At 41.6% G+C, this 19,910-nt stretch overlaps 1 protein-coding gene across 4 annotated transcripts in view; it reads right to left on the reverse strand.

The window, feature by feature from the left end:
- Positions 1 to 19,910, reverse strand: part of ARHGAP32 (Rho GTPase activating protein 32) — a 139,310-nt gene that overhangs the window by 88,643 nt on the left and 30,757 nt on the right. For all 4 annotated transcript variants that reach the window (XM_063436140.1, XM_063436139.1, XM_063436138.1 and 1 more), the window contains exons 3-4: positions 10,270 to 10,358; positions 8,890 to 8,974 (exon numbers count right to left, since the gene is read on the reverse strand). In XM_063436140.1, coding sequence (XP_063292210.1) covers positions 8,890 to 8,974; positions 10,270 to 10,358 — 174 coding nt within the window. The remainder of the gene's footprint in view (positions 1 to 8,889; positions 8,975 to 10,269; positions 10,359 to 19,910) is intronic.

A 19,910-nucleotide genomic window follows, 5' to 3' on the forward strand; every position in this document is an offset into this window, starting at 1 on the left:
CAGTGAGCAGTGCTACCCTGTCCCCCCCTCACCCCCCATATGTTCTCTGTATGAGGGCCCTAAAATCTGGGGTTCTGTCTATAAGACCCAAAGGGTCCAATTAGCCATATGTGTTTGATATCTACCTTCTGCTTGGAGGACGAGCTCCCTAACAAGCAAAGCTCCATCATACATCATGGGGGGGTTACCTTTTTTTTTGCAGAAAAGTGAGATGAGACTATTGACCACATTAAAAATTCTGATGGATGGTGTATTTGACAGAAACCAAACAAGAATGAAGAAAGTGTGCTGAAGGTGAATGAAGGCAGTGACAATGAAGACTATGATGGCAGTGGAGGTGAATGAAGATGTCAGTAATGGATGACGAATAAGAGAAATTATAGTAGTGGAGGATGACAGAAGATACCATTATAGTCCAACCCAGAATAATATTTCTGCTGCCCCAGTTTTTTTTTATCATATAATTCTTACAGACATTTAGAATGACTGTGACTAGTTTCCTCCAGTAGCTAGTAACAAGGATCTAGACACCATGGAGCATTTTATTTGCCAGACACCTACATCATGCATCTATCTCGCTGCTATGTCTATCTTTCTGCATCTTTCGTTATCCTTGTGTCTCACACATAAGCACAGAGCAATAGAGTTTTGCAGACAAGTTGTCAATAAATAAAGCCAGGGATCACAGCGGAGAGCAAATTAAGCCAAGGAAGGTGATGGGGGATGAATGAATAAAGATAACGATAGTGTAAGAAAGTGACAAATGCATGTAAGAGACATTTCCAAAATATAGAATATTTTACAGATAGTATAGGCAGAATTACGCTAATGATGGTAGTGGACGGTGAATGAAGCTAAGGGTAGTAGAAAAGGATGAATGAAACTAATGGCGGTGATACAGGATTAACGAAGGAAGGTAGTGGTAGATGAATGAATAAAGATAGTGTAGGGTGAATGAAACTAAGGTTCTAATGGACAGTGAGTGAGGCTAATGGCAGTACTGGAGGGTGAATTAAGCTAAGGGGGATAGTAGGGGGTGAATGAATAAAGATAATGATAGTGTAGAATAAATTGAACTCATGGTGGTAGTGAAAGGTAAATGAAGTTAATGATGGTAGTGGATGGTGAATGAAGCTAACTGTGGTAGTGGAAGGTACATGAAGCTAATGATGGTAGGGGACGGTGAATAAAGCTAATGGTGGTAGGGGACGGTGAATGAAGCTAATGGTGGTAGGGGACGGTGAATGAAGCTAATGGTGGTAGGGGACGGTGAATGAAGCTAATGGTGGTAGGGGATGGTGAATAAAGCTAATGGTGGTAGGGGACGGTGAATGAAGCTAATGGTGGTAGGGGACGGTGAATGAAGCTAATGGTGGTAGGGGACGGTGAATGAAGCTAATGATGGTAGGGGACGGTGAATGAAGCTAATGGTGGTAGGGGACGGTGAATGAAGCTAATGGTGGTAGGGGACGGTGAATGAAGCTAATGGTGGTAGGGGAATATGAATGAAGCTAATGGTGGTAGGGGACGGTGAATAAAGCTAATGGTGGTAGGGGACGGTGAATAAAGCTAATGGTGGTAGGGGAATATGAATGAAGCTAATGGTGGTAGGGGACGGTGAATGAAGCTAATGGTGGTAGGGGACGGTGAATGAAGCTAATGGTGGTAGGGGAATATGAATGAAGCTAATGGTGGTAGGGGACGGTGAATGAAGCTAATGGTGGTAGGGGAATATGAATGAAGCTAATGGTGGTAGGGGACGGTGAATAAAGATAATGGTGGTAGGGGAATATGAATGAAGCTAATGGTGGTAGGGGACGGTGAATAAAGCTAATGGTGGTAGGGGACGGTGAATAAAGCTAATGGTGGTAGGGGAATATGAATGAAGCTAATGGTGGTAGGGGACGGTGAATGAAGCTAATGGTGGTAGGGGACGGTGAATGAAGCTAATGGTGGTAGGGGAATATGAATGAAGCTAATGGTGGTAGGGGAATATGAATGAAGCTAATGGTGGTAGGGGACGGTGAATGAAGCTAATGGTGGTAGGGGACGGTGAATGAAGCTAATGGTGGTAGGGGAATATGAATGAAGCTAATGGTGGTAGGGGACGGTGAATGAAGCTAATGGTGGTAGGGGAATATGAATGAAGCTAATGGTGGTAGGGGACGGTGAATGAAGCTAATGGTGGTAGGGGAATATGAATGAAGCTAATGGTGGTAGGGGACGGTGAATGAAACTTATAGTGGTAGTGGAGAGTGAATGAGGCCAATGGTGGTAGTGGAGGATGAATGAATAAAGATAATTAGAGTGGAGAATAAATTAAGCTAATGGTGGTAGTGGAGGTGAGTGAATGAAATGGCAGTACTGGAGTGTGAATTAAGAGGATCATTGAAGATAACAATAGTAGTGGGGGTGAATGATACACACTGTGGTTGTGGGCAATGAATGAAAATGAACAATTGAGTTTGTATTTAGAAAAAGTTCAGGATGTATATTGCAGCACTGACAGTGTACTTGTACATTTAAAATGCCTGTACACACGGTGGACACATGAGTAAAGGGGACACTACTTTCAAAAGCAAGTCCTGGAATTTATTTTCATACATTCCTCAATATATACTGGTTTGAACAAAACTGAATTCCTTGAACCCTTGTGTGGTTGGCACGTGCTGTTATTTTGCATAGCAACAATGTGATCATGTGCTCAGTATCGAAAGGCATTTTATATGATATTCAGTGTCCTGCGTTACAGTCAGGTTACAGTAAGGAAACCATATTAACATGTTTAGCATAGGACGTAATAACCGCCATTCCAAATATAATCCATTGTCATTATCCGAATTCTAACACGGTACTGAACATCATGGTGTTATACCTAAATCAGTGCATATAATCCCTGCAGCCTATGTACAAAGAGTGAATTACAAACATCACTCTACAGATCAATACATGTGTAAACGTAATAACATCGCTATCCAGCTCTGAATACAAATAAGAACTTGGCATTGTCATGGGATCCAGCCCAGCCTCCCAATAAAACCCGATCCCTGCTGGATCCAAGGAGGCAACTGCAGTAAAGAATGGCACAAACCAACCAAGATAATAAATGTGACTATCTGTATGGAGTTTTTTTTTTTTATCAACATTTCTTTGAAACATGACCTGCATGCCAGCTTTGGTCTTATATTCTTCCACCTATTTATAATAAATGTTGTAGCAATGAACAGGAGCACTCTCTGCCAAAACAAGACTAATATAAAATGTGTGTGCCCTCTAGTGTTCACAGCCAAGAATTGTTAATTCCAGGCAACAAAATGCAATTGAGTTTTTCCTAACAGCATGCTGTCATGGGGGATTGTCTCAGTATTCTGTCTCAGATCTGTGGTGGCCTATTGCCTCTACCCTGCTCAATTAAAACAAAACATGTTTATGATACGTCTACCTTAAATAGGTTTTTAATATTATTCTGATTTATCAATTAGGAATGTATTCCAGTACCCTTTGAATCTAACCCTAGAAGGGGACGCATAAAACCAGAGATGGTACATTAATTGACTACTTATCTGCTAATTTCAATATATAGACAGTGAACCATGCACATATACCCATCACACATCATCATTGTATATACAGTATGAACCAGGCACACATACCCATCACACATCATCACTGAATATCGTGTGAACCAGGCACACATCATCACCAAATATTGTGTGAACCAGGCACACATACCCATCACACATCATCACCGAATATACAGTGTGAACCAGGCACACATCCATCACTGAATATACAGTCATGGGAAAAAGAAAGTGCACCCTCTTTGAATTATTTGGTTTTACATATCAGAACATAATAACAATGACATGTTCCTTAACAGGTCTTAAAATTAGGTAATACAACCTCAGACGAACAACAGATAACATATTACACTGTGTCATGATTTATTTAACAAAAAAATTAGAAAATGGTCAAGCCATGTGTGAAAAGCGAAGTACATCCTTGGTGATTCCATAGGAATTAAAAGGCTCAGTAGCAGACAGGGTGCTGCTGATCAAATGCCCTTGGATAATGACCATCAGCATGTGTCACCCACCTTTATAAAAGCTCAAGTTTTAGCAGTTTGCTGATCTGGAAAATTCTGGTGTGTTAACACAATGCCAAGAAGGAAAGACAGCAGCAATGTCTTAGAGAAGCATTTGTTGCTGCCATTTAAACTGGGAAGAGTTATAAGGCCAATTCCAAACAATTTAAAGGGACACTGTAGGTACCCAGACCACTTCAGCTTATTTAAGTGGTCTGGGTGCTGTGTCCCTTTTACACTTAGTGTTGAAATGTGTACAGACAGCCACTAGAGGGCTTCCGGAATCCAAATTAACTTTTGGTCCGTTATCTGACACTCATGCGAGAGGGGGGCACTCCAGGAGCCTTTAGTGCCTGGAAATGGATTTGTTATCCTGGCACTATTGGATCCGTTTAAAGTCTATCATGCTACAGTGCAAAAGATTATTAAAAGGCTGTATTCCTGGCACTGCCGATCCCTCTGCCTCCCACTTCCCTCGAGCCACCTCCTACCCAGTAAATAAAGGGTTAAAACCATTTAATAACTTACCTGATGCCAGCGCCGATGTCCCTCGGCGTTGGGTCGAAGCTCCGTCCCGCGACGAGCGGGGTCTAATGAGCATGCGAGGCAAATTATACCTCCCCATAGGAAAGCAATGAATCAATGCATTCCTATGGGAAAGATCTGACGCTGGAGGTCCTCATGCAGAGCATGAGGACCTCCAGCGTCAGATAATGGAACAAAAGTAGACTAGTAGACAGCCACTGAGGGCAGACTTAGAGCTGCGATGTAAACATTGCAGCACTTGGTGTACAAGGGATAGTGCACCCAGACCACTTCAATGAGCTGAAGTGGTCTGGGTTCCTACAGTGTCCCTTTAACAGAGCATTATTACTTTTTTATTATTTATATATCGCCATCAGATTCTGTGACGTAAGATTCCTAATTAGAGCGGCAGCAAGTGTGCTAGGCTTTGGGTGTTAGGAAGGCCTAACGTTTTGGCCGAGCTGCTCAAAAACAGTTTGATAAAAAACCCTTACTCCATAACCACAAGAATGTAATAATACAACCAACCGAATTAATAAAGTAAAGAGGGTCCCTTTAAAATGTAGTGTTATAACTTAGAGAGACTATTTAAATAGTAGACAAAGATTAAAATCAAGAGTGATCATTCACCCAGATAACACAGGCTCAGTTTACCCTGCATTCCCACCGAGTAAGGCAACAATGAGAACTGGCCGACCCAAGCGTCAATAATTACGATCTGTATTCATTCTATAAAGTAGACATTTCTTCTTGCAACAGGAGAATATTCCAAAGGGGAAGCTGCCTGTTTTATGGCAAGGCAATTCTGCTTATTATTATTACCATTTATATATTGCCTACAGATTCCATGGCGCTTTACAATATTATGAGAGGGGGGATTTAACTATAAATAGGACAATTACAAGACAACTTACAGGAACGATAGGTTGAAGAGGACCCTGTTCAAACGAGTTTACATTCTATAAGAGGTGGGGTGTAAAGCACAATAGGACAGGAATTCGCAATCAAATAAGGTGGGAGTGAGGCAGAGCTGGAGGAGATAGTAGAGTGCTGCCCTTTAGGAGAGAGCAAGAGACAGGTATGTGAGGTAGAGGTTACTCTGGGAGGCCATAAGCTTTCCTAAAGAAATGGGTTTTAAGACACTTCTTAAAAGATGCAAGACTATGGGAGAGTCTGATGGCGGTAGACATAGGAAGGCAGCTGCCCGCAAGAAGTCCTGCAGGTGTGAGTTGGCCATATGGGTGTGAGTGGACAGGAGGTGGTCACAGGAAGAGCGGAGAGACCGAGAAGAGGCATACCTATCGATCTGTGAGGAGATATAAGAGTGGCTAGAGCTGTTCAGTGCTTTATAGGTGTGAATTAGTACCTTGAATTGATTCCTAAAGGATACAGGAAGCCTATGTATGGACTGACAGAGGGGTGAGGTGTGAGAGGACCGACTACAGAGAAAAATCAGTCTGGTAGCAACGTTCATTATGGACTGTAGCGCTGCAGTATGGCTTTTAGGAGAGAGTTTCAATAGTCCATGTGGGAAATTACTAGAGCATGGACAAGCTCCTTGGTAGCATCTGGGGTAAGAAAGGGACGGATGCGGGCTATGTTTTTAAGATGGAATCTACAGGATTTGGCAACATATTGAATGTGAGGCTCAAAGGTGAGGCCAGAATCAAGTATGACGCCAAGACAGTGCGCTTGCAAGGATGGACTTATGTGAATACCACTAACTTGAAGGGAAAGCGAAAGAGGAGGATCAGTATTAGGAGGAGGAAAGACTGATGACGTAAGATTCCTGATTAGAGCAGCAGTTTTAGAGAGATTGAGTTTCAGAAAGTGGGAGGACATCCAGTCAGAGATGAAAGAAAGGTAAGCAGTGACACATTGCAGGACGGCAGGAGAGAGGTCCAGGGAGGAGAGATATATCTGGATGTCATCAGCGTACAGGTGGTAGTGGAATCCAAAGCGGTAATAAGTTTGCCAAGAGAAGCAGTATAAAGAGAAAATAGAAGGGGACCAAGGACAGAGCCTTGGGGGACTCCAACCTAGACAGGACGAGGGGAGGAGGTATCATTAGAAAAGGAGACACTGAATGAGCGTTGGGAGAGATAAGAGGAAAACCACGAGAGTACAGAGTCACAGAGACCGAGTGATTGAAGAGTTTGAAGAAGGAGAGCATGATCAACGGTGTCAAAGGCAGCAGAGAGGTCAAGAAGAATTAGTATAGAGTAGTGGCCTTTGAATTTAGCTGCGATTAGGTCGTTAGTAACTTTGATAAGTGCAGTCTCAGTAGAGTGTAGAGGGTGGAAGCCAGAGTGAAGAGGGTCAAGGAGAGAGTTGGAATTGAGGAAGTGAGACACACGGGTAAAGACAAGTCTTTCCAGAAGCTTTGAGGAAAAAGGGAGCAGGAATATAGGACGATAGCTAGAGGGGGAGGACGGGTCAAGAGATGTTTTTTTTCAGGATAGGTACTACAGTGGCATGTTTAAGATCAGCAGGGACAACGCCAGAAGAGAGAGAGCAGTTAAAGATGTGCGTTAAGGAAGGCATAAAACAAGTGGAGAGAGATCTGATAAGGTGAGATGGGACAGGATCGAGCGGGCAAGAGGTGGGGCGAGAGGAAAGGAGAAGTGCAGCCACCTCTTGATCAGTAGCCACGGGAAAAAGTCTGATGGGTAGGAAAGGCATGATGTACGTGTGGTTGAGAAAGAGAACAGCAAGGAGGGGAGAATTATTTCCTTACTTGTTTAATCTTGTCGGTAAAGTAATATGCAAAGCTATCAGCAGTAAAGTTAGTTTGGGGAGTGGCCACAGCAGGGCAAAGAAGAGAAGAGAATTAAAGATGTCAAAGAGATGCCTGGGATTGCGGAAGCATGAACTAATGAGAGAGGAAAAGTAGGACTGTTTGTCGAGGGCAAGGGCTGCGCTGTATGAACACAATATGAATCTATAATGGAGAAAGTCTGACTGGGTGCGAGACTTCCTCCAGGAGCATTCAGCACAACGGGAGCATCTTTGCAGGTAGCGTGTTGATTTAGTATGCCACGGTTGGGGGAGGGTCCTCCTTGAGGTGCTTGTTTGGAGCGGGGCTGCAGCGTTTAAGGCAGAGGTGAGGGTAGTGTTATATGTGGAGATGGCCAGTGAGGAGAGGAGAGGGAAGGGATGGATAGCAGTTGTGAATCAATATCAGTTGACAGCTGCTGGAGGTCAAGAGAATCAAGGTTCCTCCTGAGTTGAGGGGGGTTAGGCTGAGGTTGTTGAGTGAGGGGTTACTCGAGAGCAAACTATGAACAAAGAGGTGGTGATCAGAGAGAGGAAATGGAGTAATGGAGTGTTGCAGATATTAGATACTGTACATGCATAAGAGAAAATGAGGTCAAGGGTATTACCAGCTACATGGGTGGAAGAATTAGCCCACTGTGATAGTCCGAGGGAGGAAGTAATTGAAAGTAGTTTAGAGGCTGCTGAGGTCAAAGGTGGGTTAATGGGAATATTGAAGTCAACGAGAATTAGGGATGGAATTCCTAATGTAAGCTATCTTTTCTCTTCAGTACCAAGGCAGATAAACCAACCGTTCAGTAATGCAGCAAGGTCGCATATAACGTCAGAAATTCTACACCATTAACGAAACATATATATTCCATGCTAATAACTAGTGAGGAAGGGAAAAGTTACAAAACTATCCAATATTAGGTGACCAGGTAGGTTTTAATTTATTTATTATTTGCTTTCAAGTTTGTTGTACTGGGTAAGATGCCGATCGTTTATCTCCTATATTAGAGGCAGAACTCATCATTCACACATCATGCAATATGTAGGTCATGAATTATAAATACGTGCATGAGATGTAGAAGAATTTCTTGTACACACGCCACCTAGTGGTGTCAAGGAGCAAATGGTCAGCTAACACAGATTTCATGGTTCATTGCTATAGCTGTGTTACTGTGATTAGGTAACTAGCAGCTTGAAGCTTATGTTAGAGAACGTTTGTCCATCAGAGACTGCCTCTGGCTTAAGATTTTAGGATAAGCCGGGTAGTTAGATGACCTTATGAACGTCAATTAAGATGATGTTGTGAGAGAGACGTTAAATCAAGATTACGATAGCGGTTTAGAAGCGGTCATTTGTTGGAAATTCATACATTCACACACTACACATTAAAATAAACTGCTAGGGCTAAGCCGTTTCTTATTCACAGTGAATAAGTCTGTTCACAGTCTGTTCTAAGCTGCACAATGATAACTCACAAAGCAAAAAATATCATCTAAAACCCAATGGGGCCTTACCTGTATGCTGCCAAAATCGACATTCTCATAGTGGAAATGAGCACATTCTGCCAGCTTTGGGAAGTGCCCCTTGGTGAAGGATAATCTGTAAAAGAAACATTACAAAAGATTATGGTTATGAACTTCCGAAATAAATGGGAAGGGCGGTAAGGGGAACTGGAGTGTTACAATCATTCAGTGAGTGAGAGATAGAAGCAGAGATACCATGGAATTTAATTCCCATCCATAAATGCTATGGGTGTTCGGCTTTCTATGTACATGTCTTAAAGCAAGCAAGTCAAACTTGCGGCACAGGGGCCACATGCAGCCCACAATGGGGGAAAATCTGACGCTGCAGAGCGTGAGGACATCCAGCCTCAGATAACAGACCAAAGGTCCGTTTCAAATCAGTTAGTCCCTCTAGTGGCTGTCTGATAGACAGCCACTGAGGGCAGACTTAGAGCTGCATTGTAAACATTGCAGTTTCTCTGCACTAAGTGGAAAAGGGACACAACACTCAGACCACTTCAATGAGCTGAAGTGGTCTGGGTGCCTACAGTGTCCCTTTAAATCAGTGCATCTCTATGGGGAAAGTTCAGTGTCTGCATGCAGAGGGTGGAGACACTGAATGTCTGTCACAGTGTGCAGCACTGCCACAGGAAGCCCCTCTAGCAGCCATCTGAGGATTGGCCAGTAGAGTTATCACTAGGCTGTAATGTAAACACTGCATTTTCTCTGAAAAGACAGTGTTTACATCAAAAAGCCTGCAGTTACTGATTAGACTCACAAGAACAAATGCAATAAGCTGTAGTTGTTCTGGTAACTGTAGTGTCCCTTTAAACTCTATTTCACCATATTGCTTGCTGGACCCATTTACCATCAATTTTAGAAGTCAATACAAACTTTCAGTGAATTAAGATTTAGCCTCGAATTCCACGTTAGCTTTCTCTATTCCCCTGGTCTCCAGTATACGGCTGCTATCTACTGCTGATATTAATCATTCTTTGGATCAGCAAAGGAGGAAAGTTCAGGAGAAAGATTTATTCCTTGCATAAAGGTGTTGCCTGGAGACTATTGACCTTGAATGTCATTGACTTTGCTCTGAACATCACAACAAGTAATAGGCTTGATGTCGGTATGGGTAAGAACAATGCATTTTAAAGAATGGATTCTGAGCTAATCAGGTTTGTGTTGATAAATGAAACCAAATAACAGCAAAGCAAATTAAACTATAATGATAATCTTTCCAGATAAAAAATAAATACTGTCTGGAGGCTAATCCTTGCACCAGAGATCTCTGTACAATACATGTACCATGATGTTCAGAGAGCACCCAACCTGACTGAGCATCGTGGGAAATGTAGTTAAAACACGTTTGCATGTCCTTTTAACAAAACTTACTTTTTAACATGTTTGACCTTCATGCTGGCAGTGCTGCTGCAGGACCGCAGAGGGATTTCACCAGGAACTGGAATGTCTGCCCCTCGCGCCTACAGGACAGTAAGAAAGATTGTATGTAAGACAAAATAAACCTGTGTTACTATACATCTTATTTTATCTGCCTCGTTAATGCACAGACACAGTGTGAGAATGTCAAGATGTATCTGGATTCCTCCAATATTAAGACCATCGATACATGAACCAAAGACAATCCCAACACGCTTAGGGAGCATACAGCCTTATACAGGCAAAATATTACATTTTCACTAGCAAGTCTATTGTTAGAACGGGAGAAAAGTCACACCAGACAATTTCATCACATTTAAATTCATTCAGTGCAAAAGACAAGCATATGCTCATTAGCCTATCAAGGGTTAAATCATTTTATAAACAAACAATACACATTCAAATAGTTGCATAACTTTATAGAAACACTATTTAAAATGTGGTTTTTTTTAAGTATTGTAATAGGTCAGAGTTAAAAGCAAGACTAACTGAACACTGTAACTACTATTTGTTGCCTGTTTGTATTTTCCTGATTTTCCTCTGGGGTGTAGGTTATGATATACGTTAAAAATGAAGAGAGAGGGTGTGTGTTGTAGACTATATTGGTGGCAGTGTAAGTGTAACATCTCACCAGCAGAGGGTAGTAATAGTTGGAGCATAGGTAGAGTCTTTTGTATTTTTAGTATTCACAAAAGAGAAACCTGTTTATTGACTAAGACTGACTGTAATATAAAAACGTGTGGCCTCAGCCTATGACAACTCTTTCTGGTTTGCATTTTTCTACAATACGCACATTGCTAACAGACAAGATCTAACTTGCATTGTATTTGATGCTTGAGGCATTCCATGTGAAATCAACCAATCAAGAGATAACTTTCCAACCTACATTCTATATTTTTCCTTTTTAAATTTTTTTGTATTTGTCAAACTGAAGGCCATCCGAAATACTGCAGGTCCATATCTTCTGTCTTTGCAAAGTTATATGGGTGCAACCTTTCAGATTTTGACCATTTATTCACCATCATGTTAAATTTAACATTCAGTATTCAATTAAATATAACCAGGGCACCTATAGAAGTGATGTGGGTGTCTTTGGAAAGGTCTGAGATCTTACAGATAAACTTGTTTATATAAGGAAAAAAATATTTATTTTCTAAAAAACTGAGGTTTTTCCTTTTTTTTTTATAAAAAAAAAAACAAACAAAAAAAAAAAAACACGTCATATACATACGATTACTTTTTAACTATACCAAATTTAAAAATGTGATGGCAACGTGATCAGGAGCTACTTTAGATTCAGTAAACAGATATTCCCATTTACAGTAATTTCTTTACTGTAAATGTGCACTAAAACAGCTGGTAGGGTGGATCCAATTAGCAGATACCAACAATTGATTATAATTTGTTTCCAGTTACCTTAATAAATATTGCTTTTCACCCACAGAACACACAGTTCTTATTTAAATTCTTTATTTTTGTGCTTTGTTAGGCATATCAGCGTAAAATATTAGTACAAGAGTTCAACATTTTGTTCCACAGATATTTTAACAGCCAATTTGGTAATAATAGTTAATTCGCAGCATATTTTTTAAAGGACAACAGCAGGTGAGGCGACATACCCGGGGTGGGTGTGTTGGTAGCAGGTTAGATGGTTGTTGCGTCTATCCCTGGGATACTCCAAGTGTGTGATTGCTAGTTGGTTCCATTTTTGTAGTTATGTTTGACTTGTGAGCGTAATTGCGTGTGTGTCAGGTTTGGTCAGGTGCATGCGTTTGGAAGCACATATGTGCACTGTCATGGAGTATATGATGCGATCTAGCACTTTGGATTGTCAGGTGTGAGTGTTACTCCTATGTGTGCAGTATATGCTGTGGCTTCCAATTAAAACCCCTAACCCTTGGAGGTTGCTAAATTGCGAAAGCCTCCTTCTCAATGTTAAATGGGGGGGTGTTTGTTCTCCCCTGTCGCGTAGATAAGTCCCCAGTGGGGTCTGCGCAGTGCTTGCGCCAGAGAACCTATAGAACATATATAAGAGCAGTTATTAAAGGAGGTTCAATGTGTAAACAGTTATAGATATAGATAACAAAAATATAACATAGCAACATTATATGCGGCCCTTTTGGAAGTTCCTGTGTGTAAGGCCTGCTGGTCTCGTGCCGGCGTATCTAGAGAGGGTCCTTCTTCGGGGTCCCCGTTTTCTGAGTGTCCGGTCGACATTGCGTAGTTCCGTGGGGATTGTATTCCCAATGCGCGCAGGAACTCCGGTGCCCCAGCCAGTGAGGGTGTGGGTAGTCCCTTGATGGTGAACCAGCAGTGAGCCTGTGTTCCCCCACCTGTATGCTATTGCGGCTTTGCGGAGTGTGGTTGTGATTGGTCCAAATGTTTTGCGCCTTAGTAACGAGGCTCTTGTAATGTCCTGAAAAAACAGTAGTTGGGCGCCCTCAAAGTTCAATGGCGTTTTTCCTTTTAGTGCAGTCATAATTTGTATTTTATCGTGGACTGTTATGCAGCACAAAATGACATCTCTAGGTGTATTGGATGAGATTCGGACTGCGCTTGTCACTCGGTAGATGCCATCCAGGGTTATTTTCCTTGCAGTGGCCTGTGGCAGTATAGTAGAGAGCAGGCGTTGTGTGTAGCGTGGTAGCTCTTCTGTTAGGACTGTGGCGGGGACCCCCCTAATCTTAATGTGTGTCCGGCGCTGTCTGTCCTCCAATGACATTATCTGGGCGGCTAAAACATGCTGCTCCGTCTGGAGTTGCTGTATTGAGTTTTGAAGGGTGCCTACCGTGTCTTGGACGCTGGTAATATCGTCCTCGGCGACTCTGACCCTTTCTGCAACATGCTGGATGTCAGCTCTCACTAGCGCGACGTCTGCTGCCAGCAGTTTCTGTATGTTGTGTAGCAGAGCTTTTAGGTCCCCTTTAGTGGTGGCTGTGTCGTCCTGAGGTTCAGGTTGTCGTGCTCGCTCTGTCTGTAGGGCCGTTGTGGGTATCGACTCGCCTCCCGCCTTTTCTGGGGTCGGGTTAGTACTGGGCGGGCGTGTGGTGTTTGCCAAGTCTGTTTGCCCGGGTCGGAGTAGCATGTCCCCGACGTCTCAAACATGGGAGGAAAATTGCCGACCTTCTTCAACATGTGCTTTAAAGGCCATCTGTAGTTCCCAAAACAAATTTAGTCATTTAAAAAGAGCATGAAATTCCATCTATACATTGTGCTAGCAGTTTTTCTAGCAACTGTAAAGATTGCCAGGGAAATGATGGACAGGGAGAACAGAAGAGCATGTGCTGTGGTTGCTATGGAAACATCATAGCCTGTACTGCTAGGGGGTATAGGAATGGAGTGAAGTAAGCGTGACAGCGTCACTGAGGAGGTGTCTGCAAGCAAGGTAAATCAATAATCACCCGAGGAAGAGCAGAGCGGGTGGACCTGAGAGCAGCGGAGGAGGTGCAGGGATGGACCTCGCTAAGATGGGTGCCAAAAGGGAGTGAAGGCCAAGGTAAGTGGCTACAGGTTCCCTTTAAAGTCTAGTAATTGGGATATCACTCTGCTCCAAACAATCTCCAGATCTGCCATATTAAAGGGACACTATAGTCACTATAACAAAAACAGCTCATTTGTTCTGGTGAGTATAATCATTCCCTTCAGGCTTTTTGATGTAAACAGTGTTTTCAGAGAAAATGCAGTGTTTACATTACAACCTAGTGATAACTCAACTGGCCACTCCTCAGATTGCTGCTAGAGGTGCTTCCTGGGGCAGTGCTGCACTGTGTGACTGACATTCAGTGTCTCCACACTCTGCACGCAGACACTAAACTTTCCTCATAGAGATGCATCGAGTCAATGTAACTCTATGAGGAGATGCGGATTGGCCAGGTCTGTGTTTGACTTCTGCCCATGATCTGCCTACTTGACAGTCTCCACCAATTCCATGGGGAAGCATTGTGATTGGCTTTGAACAACACTTCTGATAAGATCAGACAAGCAGTCAGATCAGGGGCAGAGCCAGAACTAGCAGGTAAGATTTTACTATATTTAGGAGGGAGAAATGGCCAGGGGGGCTATATGGTGTTATTAACACTATAGAGTCAGTGTTATGAAATATCTTGCCTTAAAGTCAGGAACAAATGTTTGTGTTTCTGACCCTACAGTGTTACTTTAAAGATCTGGGCCTACACTTTGAGGACTGGCAATGAAAAATGGGCACCTTTTTAGTAAGATTTTTTGAAGGGGGGAAAATGAATAAATAATAATAATAATAATAATATATATATATTTTCATGATTTTATGCGGTTACAAAAAGGATGGAATTAACTTTGCCCTGCAGTATCCCTTTATATATTAATTTACTGCATCACTCCTCTCCAACTGCTTTGATGGAGACTATTTGTAACATGGCTCTGCAACACTTCATACACAACTAGATACAGTAGGGTGCCAGGGAATTAGCACAAGAAAAAACATGTTACCTGGATACAGAAAAGTATTTCCATACTTCCTAACATTTCAAATGGACAAAGAGGACACTTTAATTTTAGGGGTGTGAGTGGGGGTGTTGCCAGGGGACGGCTGCTTTGTGAAAGGTTAGGTGACTTACGAATAATAATAATTGATACAACTAAATTGTAATTTAGAACAAGAACAATGTATCTTATGTTCACGGACTGATTTCTAAACACATTTACTGACGTTTAAAGACACATTACTGTATTAGTGCTGTGGAGCTCTGTTATACACTCAGACACACCAACAATATGGAGCTTCTAGAAAAAGAGGGACATTAAGATAGAAATGATGGACAGAGATATTTGAACTCAAAATAAGGACTGTCCCTCCTAAATAGGGGCACTCGGGTGATTTGGTATTTCCATATTATGATTTGTGACCGTGCAATTGCACATTCATTATACAAATATTCTGCCTTGACAGTATTTTGTTTGTTGGGATACATCGTTTTTAAATAAAAACGCATGTAAATACAAACTTTTTCGGTCTGCATTTCTTCTTAATCAAGATTTATTTTCTACTTCTGGCACAAGTTTCTAAATATTGGATTATAAAACCAACCCTATAAAAGCAAGGTAAGATAAACTGGTAAATGTGAAAAGAGGCTGCAGTAAATTCCATGCTCCCTGGAACTGCATACTGCCACTCTGCTAGTATGTTTACTCTAGTGATCAATGGCTTTAATAACACTTGAATAGTGATAGGTTGTCCTACTTTCTACAGGGAACAGAAACATGTATATTCAATGTGAAGATGGCACATCATGCAAATCTCTTGCTCTCATAATAAGCACAATGGTGGTCTTCAATGGGTTAAAGAGAATGCGGCACCATTATGTTAAATTTGAATCACAGGCAATTCTCTAACGTAAATATTTAATATGTACCCACTGTGAATAATCTGAAATTGCGCCCCTCTAGAAAACGATGTCATTTAACAGGCAAGTGCCTTAATTATTGCTGACCAATCAGAAGATGAATATATTCACAAATAGCTCATTGGCCAACACCTACACTTACACCATTAAATAAAACCAGCAGATCATCCAACATGTACCTCTCATCGTCTATCAGCATCTCCTAAATAACATCAAACTATCTCCCATTAAAAAATCTCCTCAAATGCTTCCGGATCGCCACTGGTCAATACATATTATGGGGTTTGCCAGTAGGTTGCGACATCTCAGTCCGCAGAAGCTTGCAGACTCCGAAAGGAAACCATGGAGGGAGATTTATTCTGTCCAGTGAGACACTGCCTTACTGTACTGGCAAATGGGAGAAGCCATCTTGCTTTATAACAGACACAAAGAAAAAGAAGAAGTATGCAAAGATATATTATTATAAATACGATTCAGTAACATCAAAATAAATAAAACAAAATAATACGGAGGAATAATAATAAAAAAAAAAAGTATAGAATGCAACATACGCACAACATGTATATAATGTGTAATGTGTGTGTTGCAGACAAGCTATAATATATGTTTAAGACTAGCTTTGAGCTGTAAAACAGCTGTGTTTCTTTTTTGTATGTTGGAGTTGTTTTTGCACATCCTGGGCCAGTTACTATAGACAGAAATTGAGTCTTTATGTATCTTCTCCAATAAGAATTACAGCCGGCTCTATACGTTCTGTTTAAAGACGGTATATACCAATGAGCACTGCTCAATAAAAATTTTAAACATTTACATGTTTACCAATCACATAAACCTCACCTCCAGTAACATAATAAGTATGATGCCCCTAATTTGTGAGTCTTACACATGAAAAAGGCACATTCAAAGTGCAAGCCAGGAAGACTTTAGGTAAGACTATTTAAACACCTCCAAAAAAGTAAAGTTTATGCCAAATTATCCCCCTCAGGCCTCTGAAAAGAGCAAATGGCAAGATGTGACAAATATACGCAGGTAGCAGGCTTGAGGAGCAAAAGGATGTGAAACACTATATATTGCGTGTGATGGTATTTTTTTTATGTATTTTGAAGAAAATGAGGTCATTTTGGCAGCACTACAATGAAGCAGTGCATGTTCCAGGTAGTGATTCCCAAATCACTCTAGTTTAAAAAGGTGTTGGCAGGTTTTAAAGTGGTGGCAGAGCCAACTTAATTAGGACCTTGTTACCAGCAGCTAACAAGGTACATGTACTTTACAGAGCGTTTGTATGGAGACATGACAAGTACCCACCAGGCAGAGTCGTATTCTAAGAAAGAAGAATACACTGCATCAGAATAACATGCTGCAACAATAGAAGGCTCTGTTTAGATGGAATTGCTAATTTCTTTAATGATAGATGCTTTCTCTGTAATGCACATAATTGCCCACTTCAGAATAATGTTACTCTATGCTGCTTTTAGTAGTATGACAATTTATATCACTGAACTGCAGCAAAGAAATAGATATATCTGGCTGTAAAATGTAAGAGGGCCATCCATAACCACACCAACTTACAACTCCCAGGATTCACAGCCAACAAATGCTAAGCAAAAGATCCCTGTTAAAGGGTCTCTGTGTGTTTTCATGTAGAGTAGAAGGGTCAGTATTCTGAGGGTTATGTAAAAAAGGAGTGACAAACGGTTTGTGCATTCAGATAATATAAAACCTGCTCGGTCACCTGGAAATCACATAAATTCACCTTCAAACAGACTGAGTTTACCATTTTCTGATCGTAAAACTTTTTATCTTAAAACAGTTATCCCCACCCCCCAATTAAGCATATGGCTTTGTCTCCATATTTTCCTATTTGAGTTATTCCATGTGCAGTTATTCTGTTAACGACCACTAAACCTGAGCAACTGAAATGGGTATTTATCCCAAGATTTATCAATACATTTTAAAATGTTAACATTGTGTAGGGTTTTGTGTAGATTATGCTACAAATTATTCTCTGACTACTTGTTTGACATAGTTATGATACCATGAATGAGGCTGCAATTCATTATGCAGATGTGTGGCAAATGTGCCTATGCCACGAGCTCCTGGAGGAGCCTGCTGGCTAGCCTCCTGCCCAAGGACTATGAGCCATATAACTGACCCATAAAATACTTGGTCTTGTGTTTTCCCTTTTAGTTTGGGAACAGAACAAACATACGAATTGTGGATCACCTCTGGGATGGTTAACCCCTGTTAACCTCTCCTGACACCATCATAATCGATTCGCACCTCAGTATTCTAAGTGTTTGGCTGGGTGGCAGCTGTTCGTATGCATAAACACGTGGGAACCGAGTTGGCGGCCATCTTGTCGCACAAACCCAGGCGTTTGGTCATCGAGTGCCTGGAACTGATTCATATAGGCACTCTCACGAACACCGGCGAAGACAGAACTGCTGCCCGTTCAAGTACCCATATGAACAGCGTTCGGGAGATACAAACTACCGAACGGGGGGAGCATTTGACACTTGAAATCATTTGTCTATTGTGTGTGGTTTTCGTATGGAAGTCCGCGAACGGAGACCAGCCGTCGCCACAATTTCTCTGGAACTATTTTGGGCTTCTACCTTGTGGATGGCAGGTCAAAAGTTTACCTCGATGGCAATCCCAAACCACCGAACCAATCTGAGTGCTTTTTGGATACAATAGGCACTCCGATCAGGGCTATTCAGGGATATGACTCTTGAGGGGTTGCATGTATTTTGGGGTGTTCAAAAACTGTTATACTCTTTTGTACCTGGGAGATAATTGAGCTTGTACAGTTCCTGTCTCAATTATCTCTCAGGCACAGTGGGGGAGTCTACTGTGTGTATAAATGGAGAGTGATTGCCTGTATTAAACAGATCTACTCCCAGCATTCAGTCTCGGCTAATGTGTGGGGGGAATGCTATAACAGCTATAATCACTACACAGCTATACTCTCTGCAGGAGAGCTTTGATCACTGGAAGCTGGATCCAGTACCCTGTTCCAGGGTGGGAAGCAATGGCGAAACCGCAGCCAAGCTGCAGCGCTAGGAGCTGAAGTGCTGATGGTGTCCCGGGGATAGCTAGGAAGCATGCTTGGCGGAGGTACCCAGTTGGTGTACCAGGCGGCCCGCCACATTATGTATATATAACATTTGCATAAACTGTATTGCTGGGACACTCTAAGCACCAAAAAAAAAATTATAGATCAAATGATTGAAGTCTAACTGTTCAATTCTCTGCCATTTAGGGGTTAAGTCACTTTTTTTAGCACTAGACACACCTCCCCTGGCTGAGACTCACACAGGCTCCATGAAAAAAAGGTTTACTTCTTACAGCATTGTGTGTTTACTTTAAAAGTTCTTATCACCTCTTCTGACTTCACTCACACACAGGAGGCCATTGAAGGCTTTACTGTGCAATTAATAGAGGAAGAAAAATAAATTCTAACTTAAGCACACAGTAATAAAGGAAGCTAAAACATGTGAGCTTGTTTTCATTAAGTATGTAGAAAAGCAGTGTAAGTATTTTACACAACTCTTTATTCACACATGGATATAATATCACTGCAAGGCATACAGCTGTAACTGGCATTTGTACCCAATCAGAAATAAACATAAAAAAGTGGGTGGGGAAAAAGCATAAATAAAGTGCATTATATACCACAGAACAGCACGCCAGCTCTTTAAAAATACGCTTCTAATAATATAATTGATGGCACAGTTATGGGGGAAGATACGGTTCTCTGCGATATACCATATTCTCTCAGCTGACTTGTGACAGGAAGGCCATGATATTAAATGTTTGAACCTATAGGCTATGATTTAAGATACAGCTCAAACTAACTGACCACAGAGAGACAATGTGATGTGAGAAAATTGCCTGAATGTGAGGGCACAATGAAGTCTGCAGTTTTCCATGGAGAATTCACACATTTCTCCTGCGAGCAGACACATATTTTCTCTACTCTGACTTCAAACAGAGCTCCTCGGTATCATTAGATTAATGAAACAGAAATAACTGTACAGCGCGAGATGGAAAACAAGAGCGCGAGGCTTCAGACAGACGCATCAACGTTGATTGGTGAATGAATCCCGGGTCATGTTGACTCCTATCCATTTAACACTGTGTGGGTGGATTACTGGGAGATGAAAAAACATCTCAGCATTTCCCATATATTTTATCCAAGAGAAGGAGCGGAGG

The sequence above is a fragment of the Pelobates fuscus genome, chromosome 11, assembly GCF_036172605.1.
Source record: "Pelobates fuscus isolate aPelFus1 chromosome 11, aPelFus1.pri, whole genome shotgun sequence".
Lineage (NCBI taxonomy): Eukaryota > Metazoa > Chordata > Amphibia > Anura > Pelobatidae > Pelobates > Pelobates fuscus.